Source organism: Cervus canadensis, chromosome 10 (assembly GCF_019320065.1).
Source record: "Cervus canadensis isolate Bull #8, Minnesota chromosome 10, ASM1932006v1, whole genome shotgun sequence".
Taxonomy (NCBI): domain Eukaryota; kingdom Metazoa; phylum Chordata; class Mammalia; order Artiodactyla; family Cervidae; genus Cervus; species Cervus canadensis.
Genome location: NC_057395.1, coordinates 49,713,262 through 49,731,166, shown reverse-complemented (window position 1 = coordinate 49,731,166; position 17,905 = coordinate 49,713,262). Strand labels below are relative to the sequence as shown.

Sequence of the window (17,905 nt, the reverse complement as noted above, 5' to 3'; positions counted from 1 at the left end):
TTTCAGCTTTTCTAATCCCTATTTTTCCTAAATTAAATTCCTTCTAGTAGTTTCATTTTACTAGCTGGATCCTGATGGGTAACCTATTTCAGGAGTCATGTACCAAACTATGCTTTTTTCTAAAACCTGGTTTCTAGGGGTTTGTTTTCCTCCTTAATTTTTCTTTGAGAGCATTCCTGAGAAATGTTTTTCCCTGTAGCTTCTTTTCTTTTCCTATGGTGATAGTATTTTTTACAAGTTCAGATAAAATTATATCCAGAACAATAACAGCAATCAAAAAACTGTCAGTCTGCTATTGTCATTTGTTCCCAAATAAATTCACAGATTAAAGATGTCAGTTGTAATCAAATTGATCTATAAATTTTCTATAATTCCTATCAAATTCTTAACAGATTTTTTCATGAAAGTTGAAAACTGCTTCTAAAATTTATATGAAAGTGCAAAGGGCCAAGAATAACTAATAACTTTGTAAAGAAACATAAGGGGGGAAGAACTTTTCCACCAGATATCAAGACATATTAAAAAGATATGATGAGATGGGGAGGGAGGTGGGAGGGGGGTTCAGGATGGGGAACACATGTAAATCCATGGCTGATTCATGTCAATGTATGGCAAAAACCACTACAATATTGTAAAGTAATTAGCCTCCAACTAATAAAAATAAATGAAAAAAAAGATATGATGATAAAGAAAGTGTGGTATCGCTTCAAGAACAAACAAATAGACCCCTGAAATGGGACAGATTGATATTCTAGAAGAGTCCAGAAACATACCCATTAACATGCACATATGAATTCTGGGTTTTTTCCAAAGTTTTTTTTCCCCACCTACACAGCAGGTGGGAAATATGGTCATTTCAGCAAAAAGAAAAAAACAAATTCCCAGAAAAATTTGGTGTGGATATTTTTTTAATTAATTTGTTTTTTATTGAAGAATAATTGCTTTACAGAATTTTGCTGTTTTCTGTCAAACCTCAACATGAATCAGCCATAGGTATACATATATCCCTTCCCTTTTGAAACCCCCTCCCATCTCCTTCCCCATCCCACTCCTCTAGGTTGATACGAAACCCCTGTTTGAGTTTCCTGAGACATACAGCAAATTCCCGTTGGCTATCTATTTTACATATGGTAATGTAAGTTTCTGTGTTACTCTTTCCATACATCTCACCCACTCCTACCTAGAACCTATTATACAGAGTGAAGTGAGTCAGAAAGAGAAAGATAAATACCACATTCTAACACATATATACAGAATCTAGAAAAATGGTACTGAAGAATTTACTTACAGGGCAACAATGGAGAAACAGACATAGAAAATAGACTTATGCTTTTTTTTTTTAAAGTGGAAATTCCTGGAGGTCTAGAGGTTAAGACTCTGCGCTTCCTGCTCAGCCTCCCGCCCCAAAAGTGACCATTCCCCTATTTCATAGGATGTTTCTAAAGCCCTTGTTCATGAAGAAAATACTGATTTCCTCCGTCATCCTGCTTTGAGAGAATTCATGAGAAATCTTCCGCGCCCCCCACCTCTGCCCTGTGCATGTTAATCTAAATGTCAAAAGCAAAAATAATAAAAATATAAAAAATTTTAATAGGTTATAAAATAGTGAGAAAAAAAGAAAACTCAGTCTGAATATAGGAACTGGCTATCGGCCAGCTACAATAATGAAGAGATACATAGCTTCCCTGGTGGCTCAGATGGTAAAGAATCTGCCTGCAATGCAGGAGACCTGGGTTCAATCCCTGGCTCGGGAAGATCCCCTGGAGAAGGAAACGGCAACCCACTTCAGTATTCTTGCCTGGTGAATTCCATGGACAGAGGAGCCTGGCGGGGCTACAGTCCATGGGGTCGCAAAGAGTCGGCCACGACTGAAGCGACTAACACTTTCATACACAGCCTCAAACACGTTTCTAGATACGGAGGTTGGCGGCTGGGGTGGGGGGACGTTGGGGGGTTTGGAGGGGTTTGGGGAAGGCGGGATGCGGGGAAGATGAGAAATATATTTTGACAATCTAAGCAGCACTCGCTCCTCTCCCCTCTGGACTCCTATTTGAGCTACCTCCCCTCACCCTTCCACCCTTTCTACCTAACTCCCCACCCGCCTGAAGACTCAGAGCACCGAGGCGACTGCACTGGCGTAAATTTCTTCCTACTTGCGCCACCGCCCCTGAAGGCCGTTTCATGACGTCAGAGCTGAGCGAGGGGGCGCCGCCTCCTGGGTGCCAGCCCCTCCCAGCCCTGCGGCCCTGGCTTGCCCTTTAAAAGAGCAGGGCCTGCGCCAACCGCCCCACACCGCGGGAACCAGGATACACGGTTGTTTGCCCGGAGCATCTTCATCTCGCTTCCGTCCCCTTCTCATTCACCGCTTCAACTGCTATCCTCTTTTCCCCGCAGATTTGGACAAGACAGGCCATGCAGCCGGCCGCCCTTCTCGGCCTTCTGGGAGCCACGGTGGTTGCAGGTGAGTGGGCGCGGCTGGCCGTTCAGCACCGCGGACAGCGCCAGCCTCTGTCTCCTTGGCAGTTCTGGGCATCTTGGCTGGTGGATACTGGGAGAGAGGGAGGGTTGAGTGGAAGGTCTCTCCCTCTTGATTGAGGGTCTTAATTTCTTCCCTGAGTATTTCCCTTCAACTGCCCGCCCCAACATCTGACTTGGAAAAAGCCAGAGGACTTCCTAGCTCATGTCTAAAATGTCACATCCTCTCCATCTATTTAGAGAAATGCTGTTATAGTCTTTTTCTGTATCTGCAATTAAGTGTTTGGCTTTTTAAAGCCAGATGACCACGGAGAGACAGGAGTACACCTATTATATTAGTTGGCAACTGTATAATTTCTATGACTGTTATTATTTAAACATAATGAGATAAAGGTAAGTCTCTTATGTATATATGTATATATCTTTTTTCTTAACATATATGTTAAGAAATGACACATACATATGTTCATTTATCCACAGGCTTAATGTAATATTTTTCTGTATTTTATATTTCTGTCTCTAGGCAGAGGTAATTTCACACTCAATATATCTTTAAGTTATAAATGAAAAGTGCAATAGATATTTTTACTTTTGTGCTCCAGAAAAATAGTGTGTGTGAAATAACCACAAAAATATTCTTAGAGTAGTGAAAATAAATTGCTTTATTCAATTTGGGAGGATGCAATTTTAAGCAGTAGATATTTGACAGTTTCTTTATGTGTTGAAAATTGTGGGATTAATCTTTCAAACTGCTCTGAATCTCAATGATCTTTGGAGATTTGGGCAGGGGGAAGTGTGTGTGTGTGTATTTGTGTGCTGAAGTCACTATGAGTTCCACTGAAAAGTCAATATGCTGCCACCAGATTAAACTGGAGGGTTTTTTTTTTAAACTGTCTTAATGACCTCATAGAATATTGTTCTTATCTAAGATTGAGATTTCTAACTAGAATTGAAGCATTGCCATCCATGAATATGAGGGTTTCATTGACAGTAATTACTGGATCCCAGATGTAAAGAGAAGACAAAAGCCAGTGGTAATTTTTTTATTGCAAATTCAGAATTTTCAAAAAATTCTTGTCACTCTTACAAATTGCCTACAAATGTTCATGATTTAATTGAAGAAAGCCAAATAAATATTTAGAGTCCTTCCTGGTGAAAAATATTTGCAGAAAGGAATTGCTTAATAGGCTAAATCTGTGCTATAGACCACAAAAACAATGTCATTTCTGAGACTTATTTACCTTCGTGTGTATTAGTCACTCAGTCGTGTCTGACTCTTTGTGACCCCATGGACTGTAGCCCACCAGGTTCCTCTGTCCATGGAATTCTCCAGGCAGGAATACTGGAGTGGGTTGCCATTCCCTATTCCAGAGGATCTTCCCAACCCAGGGATCAAACCCAGTCTCTTGCATTGTAGGCAGTTTCTTTACCACTGAGCTACCAGGGAAGCCCCTATAGTGGTAAAATATTTATGGCTCTTTTTCAAGATAATATTTTAAGAAGGGTTTATATTTTAATATCAACTAAAATCAAGATATTCTTTGAAAAAGTTTTTTGCTGAGCTATAATTCACACACCATAAAATCTATACTTTTTAAAGTGCATAAATCAGTGATTTTTAGAACACTCACAGATTGTGTAACCATTATAACATTTCAGAACATTTTCTCTCACCCCAGGGAAAAAAACTCTATTCCCCATTCCTTCCTCCTTCAAATGCTTGGAAATGAGACATGGTAGCCTTCAAGCAGAGTTTGTTATTTACCAAAATCACAGGAATCCTGCAGAAACCATCTGGTTTATTTCCTACCATTATGAGCTTCTGGAAGGAGATCTATACCTTTCTACAGTAGTTACTATGCATCCTAAAAATTAATATGCATTAATATGAATACATGCTATTCATATTACACTAGGTAAGATGTTTTCTGCATTCAAAAGAGCTTGCTTACTGTATTATTTTATAGCTGTTTTATTTTCACTCTGGGATCAAACCTTAGTTTGTTAGTCTTATTTGTTGTTCTTGTTCAGTCACTCAGTCATATCCAACTTTTTGCAACCCCATGGACTGCAGCACCCCAGGCTTCCCTGTCCTTCATCATCTCCCGGAGCTAACTCAAACTCATGTCCATTGAGTCAGTGATGCTATCCAACCATTTTGTCTTCTGTCATCCCCTTCTCCTACCAAAAAGATCTTAATGACCCTGATAACCACAATGGTGTGATCACTCACTTAGAGCCAGACATACTGGAATGCAAAGTCAAGGGGGCTTTAGGAAGCATCACTATGACCAAAGCTAGTGGAGGTGATGGAATTCCAGCTGAGCTATTTCAAATCCTGAAAGATGATGTTGTGAAAGTGCTGCACTCAATATGCCAGCAAACGTGGAAAATGCAGCAGTTAGTCTTATGGAATACTAATATTTTGGGAGTTATTCTCAGATTTACCATGTGATATTATTTGAAAGTTTTTCTGCTATTTGATTACTTCACTTTTATCATAATCATTGGGTTTTCTTTTGTGCCCCCTAAATCTTAACTTATACAGAAATAAAATAAGCTATGTCAGGGGTATCAACATATCTTTGGTTATTTGTTGTCACAGATTCTACTGAAAGAAATACAATGGAACTTAGATATCTCACTAGATGCATAATATGTTTTCATAAGGAGATCTGAGTTCCATAAAAAACACATCTGAAGAGCCTCAATCAGGGAAACATGACTGTTCTATAAAAACAAACATAAGTTACAAATTGTTTAGAGTCACTAAAGAAAAATATTACTCTGCCCCAAATAGTTAATAATAGCAACTATTATACATTTGTAGGGGGAAAAAAAGAGAAAAGCTATTAGCAAGAAAATGAATTACCAAAGAAAGTTTAGTAAAGCTAGAATTTAAAAAGGCAACTTCTAGTTTATTGCAGGAGTAATTCTCTCAGTTATTTCTTTTCAGGGGATTTTCCAGATATCAGGTGGAAAGAGTAAGTGCTGAAGTAGGAATGTTCTCAAATAACAGTCATTTGGGGGATAAAATAATGGCCCAGCATATTGGACTCTGAATGTCAAAGGTGGCCATCCAGAGCTTGTCTGAACTGCATTTCAGGAACATCATGGGGTCATACCTTGTTAGCCACCTCTCAAATATTTTACCCATGATTTTAATTAACACATTGCATTACTTAAGTCCCTTGAAACAACTGAAGTAGATCCCAGGCTGTGCTTTGATAAGGAAAATTCACTAAGGTAAGTAATGAAATAGCAGTTTTATTTCTAAATTGAGTGCTATGGTTTGACTAGGGGGAAGCAGTCAAAGAGACTTTGAAAGCAAATATTTGGGAAGGAAAGGTCAGGTTGCTGGTAATAAGCAGCTGCATTTGAATAGCTTACATCTCTGATGTCTGAGAGTTTTGCTCTTGCTCCAAATAGCTCTTCACTTGTTTCAAATTCCTGGAAGAATCTTTTGCACTGAGCTTCTCCAGCCATAATAACTGGAAGTGTCAGGAGAACTATGGAGGTGGGCCTATATGTAAATGCTTTGAACTCCTCCAGTGGAAAGGGCTTAGACAGAACAAAATCAAAGTGAAAGATAAAAAAATCAAAGCAACTGAAGAAGGCATTGTAAAATTAAAAACACCTGAAGCGTTTCCTAGAAGACAAAAGCACCTCAATCATGGGTTTAAAATAAACAGAATCTCATAAAATTTAATTTAAACAAATGAAAATTTATCTTTTTGCAATATCTCATGGACTTCTGTTAAACACTTATTTGCATGTGCTATCATGGACTTGGTGCTGTCTGGTAAAATTAGATACTTTCCATGTTCTTTACCTGGATGCAGACAACATGGGGGAAGGGAAGCAACACCGATACAGCCGCATAAGCATGCTTGTCTAAGAAAAGACTTGGGGTAAAACAAGGTAATTAATTATATAAAATAATCACAACCATGTTTTTGTAAAGGAAGTGAGTTTCAGGGAAAATATTTTCTTGGGGACTGAAGAGGCAGAAGGAATCACATATCTTTACCCATTTTGAGTAGGCAGAACAGTTGCAGAGGGCACCTTGGTTTCCTTTAAACTAGGTTTGCTTTTAATTCTTTTTTTTATTGATATATACATAGAAAACTGCATGAATCATAAGTTTACAGTTTGGGCTTCCCTGGTGGTTCTGTGCTAGAGACTCCACCTACTAATGCAGGAGATATGGTTTTGATCCCTGATCCAGGAAGATCCCACATGTCTCAGAGCAATGAAGACCATGTTCTGCAACTATATTAAGCCTGTGCGCCACAACTAATGTGTCCTTGCATCCTAGAGCCCATGCTCCACAAGAGAAGCCACCACAATGAGAAGCCTGAGTACCACAAATAGTAGTCCCTGCTCACTGCAACTGGAGAAAAACCTACCCAGCAACAAAGACCCAGCACAACCAAAAATAAATAAAATTATTTTCAAAAAGACTTTTTTTAAAAAAGAAAGATCCCACATGCCACATGGCCAAAAAAATAAATAAGTATACTTCTTACTGAATTTTTCACTCATTGAACACACCTGTGTAATCAGTACCCAGATGGAAAATAGAACATTGTCAGCATCCCAGAAGGTCTCCTTCTGTGGATGTGATTTATATAGGATATAAGATGGCATTTATTTCCAAATCTTGTCTACAACATGTTAAGGGAAAACAGCTGTGTCTGTGTATGCGTGTGTGTATACTTGCAACTGGGATGATTCTGGTCCCTGAGGCAGACATCCCCAACTGTCTCCACCCTGCTCAGCTCTGACTCTGCTCCGCCTTCCAAGTAACATGCTAGAGGTGGGGTGATTTTGTGAACTTGCAGACACACAACTTCCAAAAATCAACTCACATCATTTCCCATTCCTTTTCTCCTTCAAAGCCGTCAGCTCTATGCCAGTGGACATCAGGAACCACAATGAAGAAATGGTAAGTTGAAATGGAATTCTGAAATCTAGACTTTTATCTAGACTCTGGATTCTCCCACTCATTAGCTCATCAAACTAAACAAAACAAAAAAGAAACAACAATGTGGAAACGGGAGTAAGTGATGTCTCTCTTGCCTTCGTTTTTTTACCTTCTTCCTGGATGTTTTAGTGCCCATGAGGATAGCTGTCATCACACCATTTTCCTTCTAATCTGTTCAGAAATGGGTATTTATTTCTTTCTCTGGATAGTCTTGACCCAGTGCCTTTTTGCATTGCTCTGTGGAGAGGCCTGGGAGGTTTCAGTACAGACCTTGTGAATGTACATTCCTGATCCAAGGATTCTGCATAAGTACAAGTCACACAGTCAAGCTTCTCTCAACAGCAGCTCTGGGTTAAGTAGTCCATTCCAGTGACACCAGCTTTGCCAACCTGCTTTTGGGTTCCCCCCTAGGTGACTCACTGCATCATCGAGGTCCTCTCAAATGCCCTATTGAAGTCCAGCGCTCCACCCATCACTCCCGAGTGCCGACAAGTCCTGAAGAAGAGTAAGTATCCTCCACTGCAGGAAATCTTTGTCCTTTGAATAAGGACAAAGATTTGTCCTTTATCCTGCTCCCTCCATTTCAACTTCCACTTTACTTCCCTATGACCCAGGGTTGTGATGCAATGGGACGGGTACAGGCTCAATCAGTATCTGGGGAGGTAAGCTATGGCTTTTAGTCCTTACTATGCCACTTAATAGCTAGTGTTACCACGGGGAAGACCCCTTTCCTCTCTGGGCCTATATCCTCAAATTAAATGAGGGAGTTGAACTCAATGATAGTCTCTGAGATGTTTATCAGTTCTTAAATTCCTTGCTTTGAGAGTTTGGAATTTTAAAACAGGCTTTTATTTAGTGGAGGGACATATGGGGAATGCTTGTTTGTGATTAGACAGAGGGGAGAAGTGTTGAAAGATGAAAGGATAGAAGAAAACAAAAGTTATGCTTCTCTTTGCGTTCTACTCTCCTGACAATGAGGAGTTAGAAGCTTGGAAAGGTGACTGGGAAAATTTTGGCTGGTTTATGTAAAAGATTGGTTAAGCCATTTTAATGCATAGTTTATTAGAATTTGTGTGTGTGTGTGCGTGTGTGTGCATGCATGCATGCGTGCTCACGTGCAACTCTTGGCAACTCCTGTCAGGCTCTTCTGTCCATGGAATTTTCCAGGCAAAAATACTGAAGTGGTTTGCCATTTCCTTCTTCAGGGGATATTCCTGAACCAGGGATAGAACCTCAGTCTCCTGCATTGGCAGGTGGATTCTTTACCACTGCACCACCTGGGAAGCCCATTGTTAGAATGAGTGGTACTACCAAATGGTGTCAGGAGTTTCAGGCCTGAGAATTGGAAGGTGTGGGGACAGATTTAGAGCATCCAAAAAGTCAGAGCGATGGCCTTCTGAGTATAGACTGGGATGTTTCTCTGCAAAACAGCTGATGCTGAAAACAAAATTTGAACAGTGATACAACCAGTATCCATTGGGAGTTGACTTGAAGAGACAAATTTTACAAAACTATGCATAAAGTCAAACTGATTCAAAAAAATCCAAAAAGCTTTGCTCTCTTTAACACCTTTCTCTGCTTTTAAATTTTGAGTCAGGCTATGAACATGAGATTTTATTTTTCTTTTCACCTTCAAAATCTCCCATTGCAAGATAATACTCTCTTTCCATTGCTGCACTTGAGGCCCCATGTATAAAATATATTAAAAAAAATATTAGTGACTAACCAAAAGAGTAACCTGGGGGTCTCTATTCACCACTGGGGGCTTCAGGATAACCATAGGAGGTGTGGGAGCTTGAGGCCGTAGGAGCCCCATGCACAGCGGAAGGAAGCTTCCCTACCACTCCCAGCCTAATACTTTTATGGATTTCTCCCCAACTTTCTCTTCCAGCAGTTACAGGAATGAGCTTGTTTGAATGAGCTTATTAACCATTGCAGGGAATGAGTGAAAGCAGGGTGGGTCTCCTGGCAGGGACTAAAATCTGCTCCTTTGGGCCAACCCATCTTGCTCTCTCCCTTCCCCTTTCTTTGTTTACCAGATGGATGTAGAAGTTCTGGGTCTGCCAGACTAGGTCATCAAAGAACCATCATTGCTTTTTGTTGTTCAGTCACTTAGAAGAGTTATTGATTGTAGGGCAAACTGCTGTTAACTGCCAAGATCAGATTCTTAACCCTCAGGTAGGATTCTAGCTTTTGCTCATCATTGACTGTGCCCTGGGTTTTTTTGAGGTCTCTTGAGAGATCCCCAGGAAAACTGGTAAAAATCAAATGACCCATGTCTATCAGGACCTTAGAGACATCACAGCCAGAGAGCCATTCAATACTGAGATCAGGAAAATTTGAGCTCCTCCAGGGTGGCGGAGAGGAGAAGGCAATGGTACCCCACTCCAGTACTCTCGCCTGGAAAATCCCATGGACAGAGGAGCCTGGTAGTCTGCAGTCCATGGGGTTGCTGAGTCAGATACGACTGAGCGACTTCACTTTCACTTTTTACTTTCATGCACTGGAGAAGGAAATGGCAACCCACTCCAATGTTCTTGCCTGGAGAATCCCAGCAACGGGGGTGCCTGCTGGGCTGCCATCTATGGGGTCGCACAGAGTCGGACACGACTGAAGCGACTTAGCAGCAGCAGCAGCAGCAGGGTGGCAGAGACTCAAACACCAGTCAGGGCCAGACAGACAGATAACAGAAAGGAGTAAAACAGGACAGGAAGTGACTCACAAACTGGAGGATACATGCCCCTTCTAAAGGGGAGTAGCTTTTTTGCAGCTTCAATACTATTGTGAGAGAAATATGGATTCTGTTGAGACATCTTGGGATTTTTCACAATAATTTAAAAGTTGGATTTTTCTGAGCAATATCTCCTGGCATTTAAGTATTGCCTCTGAATTCAAATTTACTGAAAATGTTATTTGGGCCAAATACAACTCACCTCTGGGCTACCAGTTCATAACTTTTGTTGACTGAAAAAAAAAACAAAGCACAACCTAAAAGTTGACAGTTATGTTTTATTCCATGGACATATTGAGGACTTAAGCCCAGGAAACAGCCTCTGGGATAGCTCTGAGGGACCATTTTGAAGAGGTAAGGGAGGAGACAGGATATATAGAAGTTTTTGCAACAAAAACCCGGTAATCAGAACTTCAAAAGATTACTGTTAATTGAAGATAACTAGACATCTTAAGTTAATGAATTTAGCACTTTTATACGTATAGGAAGATGCAAGAGTCAGGGATTATTGAAGTCATCCCTTGGATATGTACTTTTATCTTATTTTTTCCTTCCTAAATCCCCTCTGGGTACACAATTAGGTGTGGCTGATGACTTGATGACCATAACATCCTTTGTTTACTGACTTGGCAGGTGACATTCTTTGTCCACACTTCTGTCCTATTCTGGTTTTCTCTCTCACTGATATGTCTTATGCTTATCAGAAAACTAATGCAGTTTTCTGCCAACTAGATGGACAAATTCCTTCATGTAGCCTCCCTCCCATCCTCAGACCATCTCCATCTCCACTCCTACTCTCTCCAGCACATCTCTGGATGTGCTGAGCAAATGAACATTTGGGGACTAGAGGAGAATCATTGTTTTATGGTTTGAAGAGAACTTAGGGAATTCATGGTCCAATTTAACAGGTATAAAAATCTATTTGACCTGGTTTATCTGGTCCTCTTTGCCACATGACAGTCAGGAAAGGAAAGTGCATTTTTCCCCTTTTTACTTGAGGCAAGAGTGAGCTTCACACCTTCATTTTCAGACTGACAAAACTGTATGCTGCTAATCACAGTCCTCCTCATATCTCAGCTGAAGGGGCTAAAAGCTAAATTTAGGAAGAAGTGCTAAGTCTCAGGCAAGCTGCTATAGGCAGCATATATTTAACCAGGAAAAAATAAAAATAATTCTCTTCCTTACCAGCAGGTAGTAGGAAATGGGCCACACAGCCTGTGCCCAGGGAAGCTGAGATCCTGTTTGAATGATGTCAGTATCTGCTCAGATCCTCCCTGCTTATCTGTGCCTACCTGGTCAACCCTGCTTCAGTGTTGCACACACCATCACTGGCTCTTAAAAGGCAGAGGCATTGGTGAGGAGCTAGCCCTCAGGTGTCTGGGTGTGAATGGTCAGGGACATTTCAGTTGCCTCATAAAACATGAGAATGTTTATGCCAGACTAGGCTTTTAAGCAGAGAGAAATAGACTGCTTTTGTGGACATTTTTACAAAACAGACCAATTTTTTCTGTTTTGCAAATGTCAATTCAAAATGACTCATCAAGAGTTGTTCAGTAGAAATACCATGTGAACCACAAATATAATTTCAAATTTTCCAGTAGCCACATTAAAAAAGTAAAAAGAATAAATAATAATAAATTTAATAAGTAAATAATAATACATTTAATTTTGTCCCATTTATTTTGTCAATATAATTTTTATATGTCCAATATATTTATAATATATTATACTGTACATCCAAAATATGATCATTTCAACATATAATCAATATGAAAATTTGAGACATCTTACATTCTTTTCTTTAATCTGAAGTATCTGACATTTTGTCGCATCTTACATTTATGGCATGTCACAGCCACATTTCAAGTCCTCAATAGCCACAAAGGGTTGGTGGCTCTCACCATGGATGGCACAAAGGTCAGCCCAGAGCCGTGAGCGGCCTTGACTTCAGTTGTTCTATCTGAACTCAGTGACATCAGCTGAAATCCAAGCCCTCTAAGCTAATAACTCAGTGTTAACTGCATTATCTCCTTTCGTGGGATGCCCTTGAGTTAAGGGACTTCCCTGGTGGCTCAGACGGTAAAGTGTCTGCCTACAATGCAGGAGACCTGGGTCTGATCCCTGGGTTGAGAACATCCTCTGGAAAAGGAAATGGCAACCCACTCCAGTACTCTTGCCTGGAAAATCCCATAGACGGAGGAGCCTGGTAAGCTACAGTCCGTGGGGTAGCAGAGAGTTGGACACGACTGAGCGACTTCACCTTACCTGACCTTATCTTAGTAAAGAAGCTGTCAACAAATAATGAATTTGAGTCAGTGTAGTGAGGTGGATGAACCTAGGGCTATGTTATATAGAATGAAGTAGGTCAGAAAGTGAAAAACAAATATTGTATATTAACATATATATGGAATCTAGAAAAATGGTACTGATGAATCTATTTGTAGGGCAGGAATAGAGATTCAGACATAGAGAATGCACTTATGGACACAGCGGGGGAAGAAGAGGGTGGGACAAATTGAGAGAAGAGCATTGAAAGATATACATTACCAAGTGTAAAATAGATAGTTAATGGGAAGTTGCCATTTACAGCAGGGAGCTCAGCCTGGTGTTCTCTGATAATCTAGAGGGCTGGGATGGGGTAAGAGGTGGAAGGGAGGTTCAAGAGCGAGGGGACATGTGTATACCTGTGGCTGATTCATGTTGATATGTGGTAGAAACCAACACAACATGGTAAATCAATTATCCTCCAATTAAAATTAAATAACTTAAAACAAGAAGCTGTCAACATTTGGAAAAGATGAGAGAAAACCATATTCAGTTGAAATATTTGTTACACCATCTACTGTTACTGTTGACTTGTGCCATACAAAGATAACTCAGTTTACTGAAGTTCATTCTCAACGTTTGAGAATAGGAGGGGCAGATGGGACCTGAATGAGGGAAGGATATGGTCCCTTCCACTGCTGTGCAGTTTTCTCAGGGAAGAAATATACATTCTGCTTATCACCAATTATTAAGTTATATTGTCACTTACTGCTAAGTTGCATTTATACAGTTGATTGGATAATTAAAGTCTGATAAACTAAGAGTCAGACAAGTCTGAGTGACTGAACAACAACAAACTAATAATAAAAGAAATTTAATCCTCTGTTGAATCTGATATTTCCCATTTTGGCTATTTAACTTTACTTAGCTGGGTTCTGGAGGAGGCAATGGCACCCCATTCCAGTACTCTTGCCTGGAAAATCCCATGGACGGAGGAGCCTGGTAGGCTGCAGTCCATGGGGTCGGGAAGAGTCGGACATGACTTCACTTTCACTTTCACTTTTCACTTTCATGCACTGGAGAAAGAAATGGCAACCCACTCCAGTGTTCTTGCCTGGAGAATCCCAGGGACGGTGGAACCTGGTGGGCTGCTGTCTATGGGATCACACAGAGTCGGACACGACTGAAGCGACTTAGCAGCAGCAGCAGCAGCAGCAGCAGCAGCTGGGTTCTAGTGGGAGATATTTAAACAATGCTAATTTTTAAAGGTTTACTTAGAGTACATTTGGAAAGAATGGTCCTTAGTTACACCTCTCTGAGCCTCAATGTCTCTGTAGTCACAAGGAGGTTGAACCACACAAATTCTAAGGTTTCTTCTGGTTCTAAATTCTAACATTTTATAGAATTTTTATAGTATTTTATAAACCTATATTTGAGTTTCAATTTGGTCACTGAAAGAGGCTCAGGTGATCCAGTGGTTAAGAATCCACCTAACAACGCAGAAGACACAGGTTTGATCCCTGGTCCTGGAAGCTCTCACCTGTCTTGGAGCAACTTAGTCCAATACACCACAACTACTGAGCTTGTGCTCTGCAACAAAAGAAGCCACCACAATGAAACACCTGCACACCACAAGGAAGAATAGACCCCCAACTCATTGCAACTAGAGAAAGCCTACAGGTAGCAAAGACCCCCCCCCAAAAATGCAGCCAAAAAAAAGATGCTTATTGGGTGTTATGAAAAAATAAATATGTAGAGTATTTATCAGATTTAAATACAGCTAAGGAGTTTTCATACCATTTCTTTCCAAAGTAATCTTTAAAAATTAACTTAAAAAATTACCCAAGGATTTTCAGGATCTTTAGGGTTTGTAGTGATCACTGAGGCTGGTACTTACTGAACCACAAGCAATTCTGAAGTGATACTCTTTTTTATTTTCATTATAGATGGAAAAGAGCTCAAAGATGAAGAGAAAAGTGAAAATGAAAACACAAGGTTTGAAGTGAGATTGTTGAGAGACCCAGCTGACACCTCAGAAGCCCCGGGGCTCTCCAGTAGGGAGGACTCAGGGGAGGAGGATGCCCAAATCCCAACAGTAGCAGACAGGGAGAGCGGTGGGCATAGCCGAGAGCGGGCAGGCGAGCCCCGGGGAAGTGAAGTGGCCAAAGAAGCAAAGACACGCTATTCTAAGAGCGAGGGACAGAACAGGGAGGAAGAAATGGTAAAATATCAGAAAAGGGAACGTGGGGAAGTTGGCAGTGAGGAGAGACTGTCTGAAGGGCTGGGAGAGGCACAAACGGCTTTTCTCAACCAAAGAAACCAGACTCCGGCTAAGAAAGAGGAGTTAGTGTCCAGATATGATACACAGTCTGCCGGGGGCCTTGAGAAGTCGCACAGCCGGGAGAGGAGCAGCCAGGAGAGCGGAGAGGAGACCAAGAGCCAGGAGAACTGGCCCCAAGAGCTGCAACGCCGCCCGGAGGACCAGGAAGCACCCGGAGAAAGCCAAGAGGATGCCAGCCCCGAGGTGGACAAACGGCGCTCAAGGCCAAGACACCACCACGGGAGGAGCAGGCCCGACAGGTCCTCTCAGGAGGGGAATCCTCCCCTCGAGGAGGAGTCACACGTGGGCACGGCCAACTCAGGGGAAGAGAAAGCCCGCCATCCAGCCCACTATAAGGCTTTGGAGGAGGGAGCCGAATATGGGGAGGAAGTGAGGAGACACTCAGCTGCCCAGGCTCCCGGGGACTTGCAGGGGGCACGATTCGGGGCCAGAGGACGTGGAGAGCACCAGGCTCTAAGGCTTCCCAGCGAGGAGAGCCTAGAGCAGGAAAACAAGAGACACGGCTTCAGCCCGGATCTAAACATGGCGCAGGGATACAGCGAGGAGAGCGAGGAAGAGAGGGGTCCGGCGCGGGGACCCAGCTACAGAGCCCGGGGAGGGGAGGCAGAGGCCTACTCCACGCTAGGCCAAACAGAACAGAAACGGTTCTTGGGTGAAACGCACCACCGTTTTCAGGAAAGCCAGAGGGACAAGGCGAGGCGCCGCCTACCAGGCGAGCTGAGAAATTACCTCGACTATGGTGAGGAAAAGGGTGAGGAAGGAGCCCGAGGGAAGTGGCAGCCGCAGGGAGACCCGCGAGACGCTGAGGAGAACAGGGAAGAGGCTAGGCTTCGAGGCAAACAGTATGCTCCCCATCACATCACTGAAAAGAGATTAGGGGAGCTACTCAATCCATCCTACGACCCTCCCCAGTGGAAGAGCAGCCGTTTTGAGAGAAAAGACCACATGGATGACAGTTTTCTTGAGGGTGAAGAGGAAAATGGGCTGACCTTGAATGAGAAGCATTTCTTCCCAGAATACAACTATGACTGGTGGGAGAAAAAGCCCTTTGAAGAGGATGTAAACTGGGGGTATGAGACGAGAAACCCGGTCCCCAAACTGGATCTAAAAAGGCAGTATGACCGAGTGGCCGAACTGGACCAGCTCCTTCACTACAGGAAGAAGTCAGCAGAGTTCCCAGACTTCTATGACTCCGAGGAGCAGATGAGCCCACGACACACAGCAGAAAATGAAGAGGAGAGGGCTGGCCAAGGAGTTCTGACGGAGGAAGAGGTATAGTGTGGGGCTTCTAACTTCAGATAGTTAATGTTAGTATGTTATGTACAAGATTATCTAATGTTATGGGGAAAATGATGGGAATTAATTACCATGAGACTGTAGGCCTAGTGAGGGAATGGTAGAAATCTAGGTTTGATTTCTACCTGGCATCTAGCCATTGTCCACATCCCTGTCAACTTCCTCCCACTGCAGTGATTCTCAACCTCAGCCACACACTGTCATCACCTGGAGAGCTTGAAAAATTACTGACATTCTGGGACCCACCTTCAGAGGTTCTGTCTGGTACTGGGTGCTGCCTCGGCATCAGGATGTTTTAAAGCTCCCAGGTGGTTTCAGTATTCAGCCAAGGTTGAAAACCACTGACCTAGTGTATTCTCCTCGGTCATTTGACTTTTCATCACTATTTCCCAGGGTAGGAAAGAACAGATGGTACAGAAATTAGCTGCTTTTTTCTCTCTTTATTATCTCCTAGCCTACAACATGCAGATGTCTACGTCTGGGAGAAGTAACATTCCCGGAGCATTACCTTCCTTAACAGTGTTTTTGTTTTTTTTCTCCCAGTATTGATTATGTAGGTTGGTGCTTCCCAAAGTTGAATGTGTATCAGAATCATATGGGATTTCTAGCCTTAGAGTGTCTGGTTTGATACATAGGCCCCAGATAGGGCCCTAGAACCTGTATTTCTGATAAGTTCCCTAGTGATGCTGATGCTGCTGGTCAAGGAACTGCATTTTGAAAACCACTGATGTAGGCTATCTTCTATAGCCTCTAACATATCAAAAACTCCCTTTTCTGTTCATACTCCCTCAAACTACAAAAAGGTAGGTTGTTTTTTGATCTGGGACCTCATGCCTCCACTTTTCTGTATTTTCTAGGAAAAAGAACTTGAAAACTTGGCTGCGATGGATTTGGAACTACAGAAAATAGCTGAGAAGTTCAGTGGTAACCGAAGGGGCTAATGGTCATTAGAGTAAAGGGCAGATTTTAAGAGAGCCTTCACATGATCTGTTACCCACCACTTCACTGAAAGACCCCATTTATTTACCTAAAGGCAGAAAGTAGAATTTACTTATCCAATGTTTGACCCAATTGGAAATGTCTTTAATTTTTGCCAGAATGCTATTGAAAATATGAATAGCATGACTTGTAGTATACTCTTGATCAAAAAGTAGATATATTAACATGCTTGTGACAATGACTGTGCTACTGTCCTTGAAAAAATGTCTTAGTTTGAAGTAATAAAAGATTCACCTGAGGCCAAAAGCGTCGTGTTCTCAGCTTCCCTTGGGCTAATAGGAAGGAGTCTGACTTTCAGATCCATTCTTAAGTAAATTCTAAAATAAAGCACTAAGATTTGTTGGTTTGTTGGTCTTTGGATGCAGAGTAGAAAAGAAAAAAAAAAAAAAGGAAACGAGCAAACATCTGAAATAAAATGATCCTGTGGAGGATATAAAGAGAAAGAGATCAGGAAAAGGCATCTATTCCCCTGGGCTGGAGAAAGGTTAAATAGGCGTAAAGAACCTGTTTCAAAAATGATTATAAGACATTACTTTTAAAATCATATTACCTGGAGAGCTCAGGGAATAGCTGGCCCAGAGTCATTTTTCAGGGCTGAGGAGAAAGTTTGGATTGTGGGAAGAACTCCCGACTGGGAATCATATCTGGGCTAGGCCAGACAGATCCTTGGAACTTCAGGGCCTGCTTGCTTTCTGCTCTTTAAGAAGACAAGGCTCTGACTCTGTAGCTGTGTGACTTTGGGCAAGTTACTTTCCCTCTCTGGAGCTCAGGTACATCAGTAAAACAAAGATATCTGTTCATTGGATTGTTA

At 41.8% G+C, this 17,905-nt stretch overlaps 1 protein-coding gene across 1 annotated transcript; it reads left to right on the top strand.

The window, feature by feature from the left end:
• The first annotated feature begins 2,226 nt into the window (after nucleotides 1–2,226).
• Nucleotides 2,227–17,436, top strand: CHGB (chromogranin B). The gene is made up of 5 exons (XM_043480259.1): nucleotides 2,227–2,461; nucleotides 7,377–7,423; nucleotides 7,874–7,967; nucleotides 14,405–16,071; nucleotides 16,953–17,436. Exons 1-5 carry the CDS (start codon nucleotides 2,413–2,415, stop codon nucleotides 17,034–17,036), a joined length of 1,941 nt encoding a protein of 646 aa, XP_043336194.1. The 5' UTR covers nucleotides 2,227–2,412; the 3' UTR covers nucleotides 17,037–17,436.
• Nucleotides 17,437–17,905: the final 469 nt, after the last annotated feature.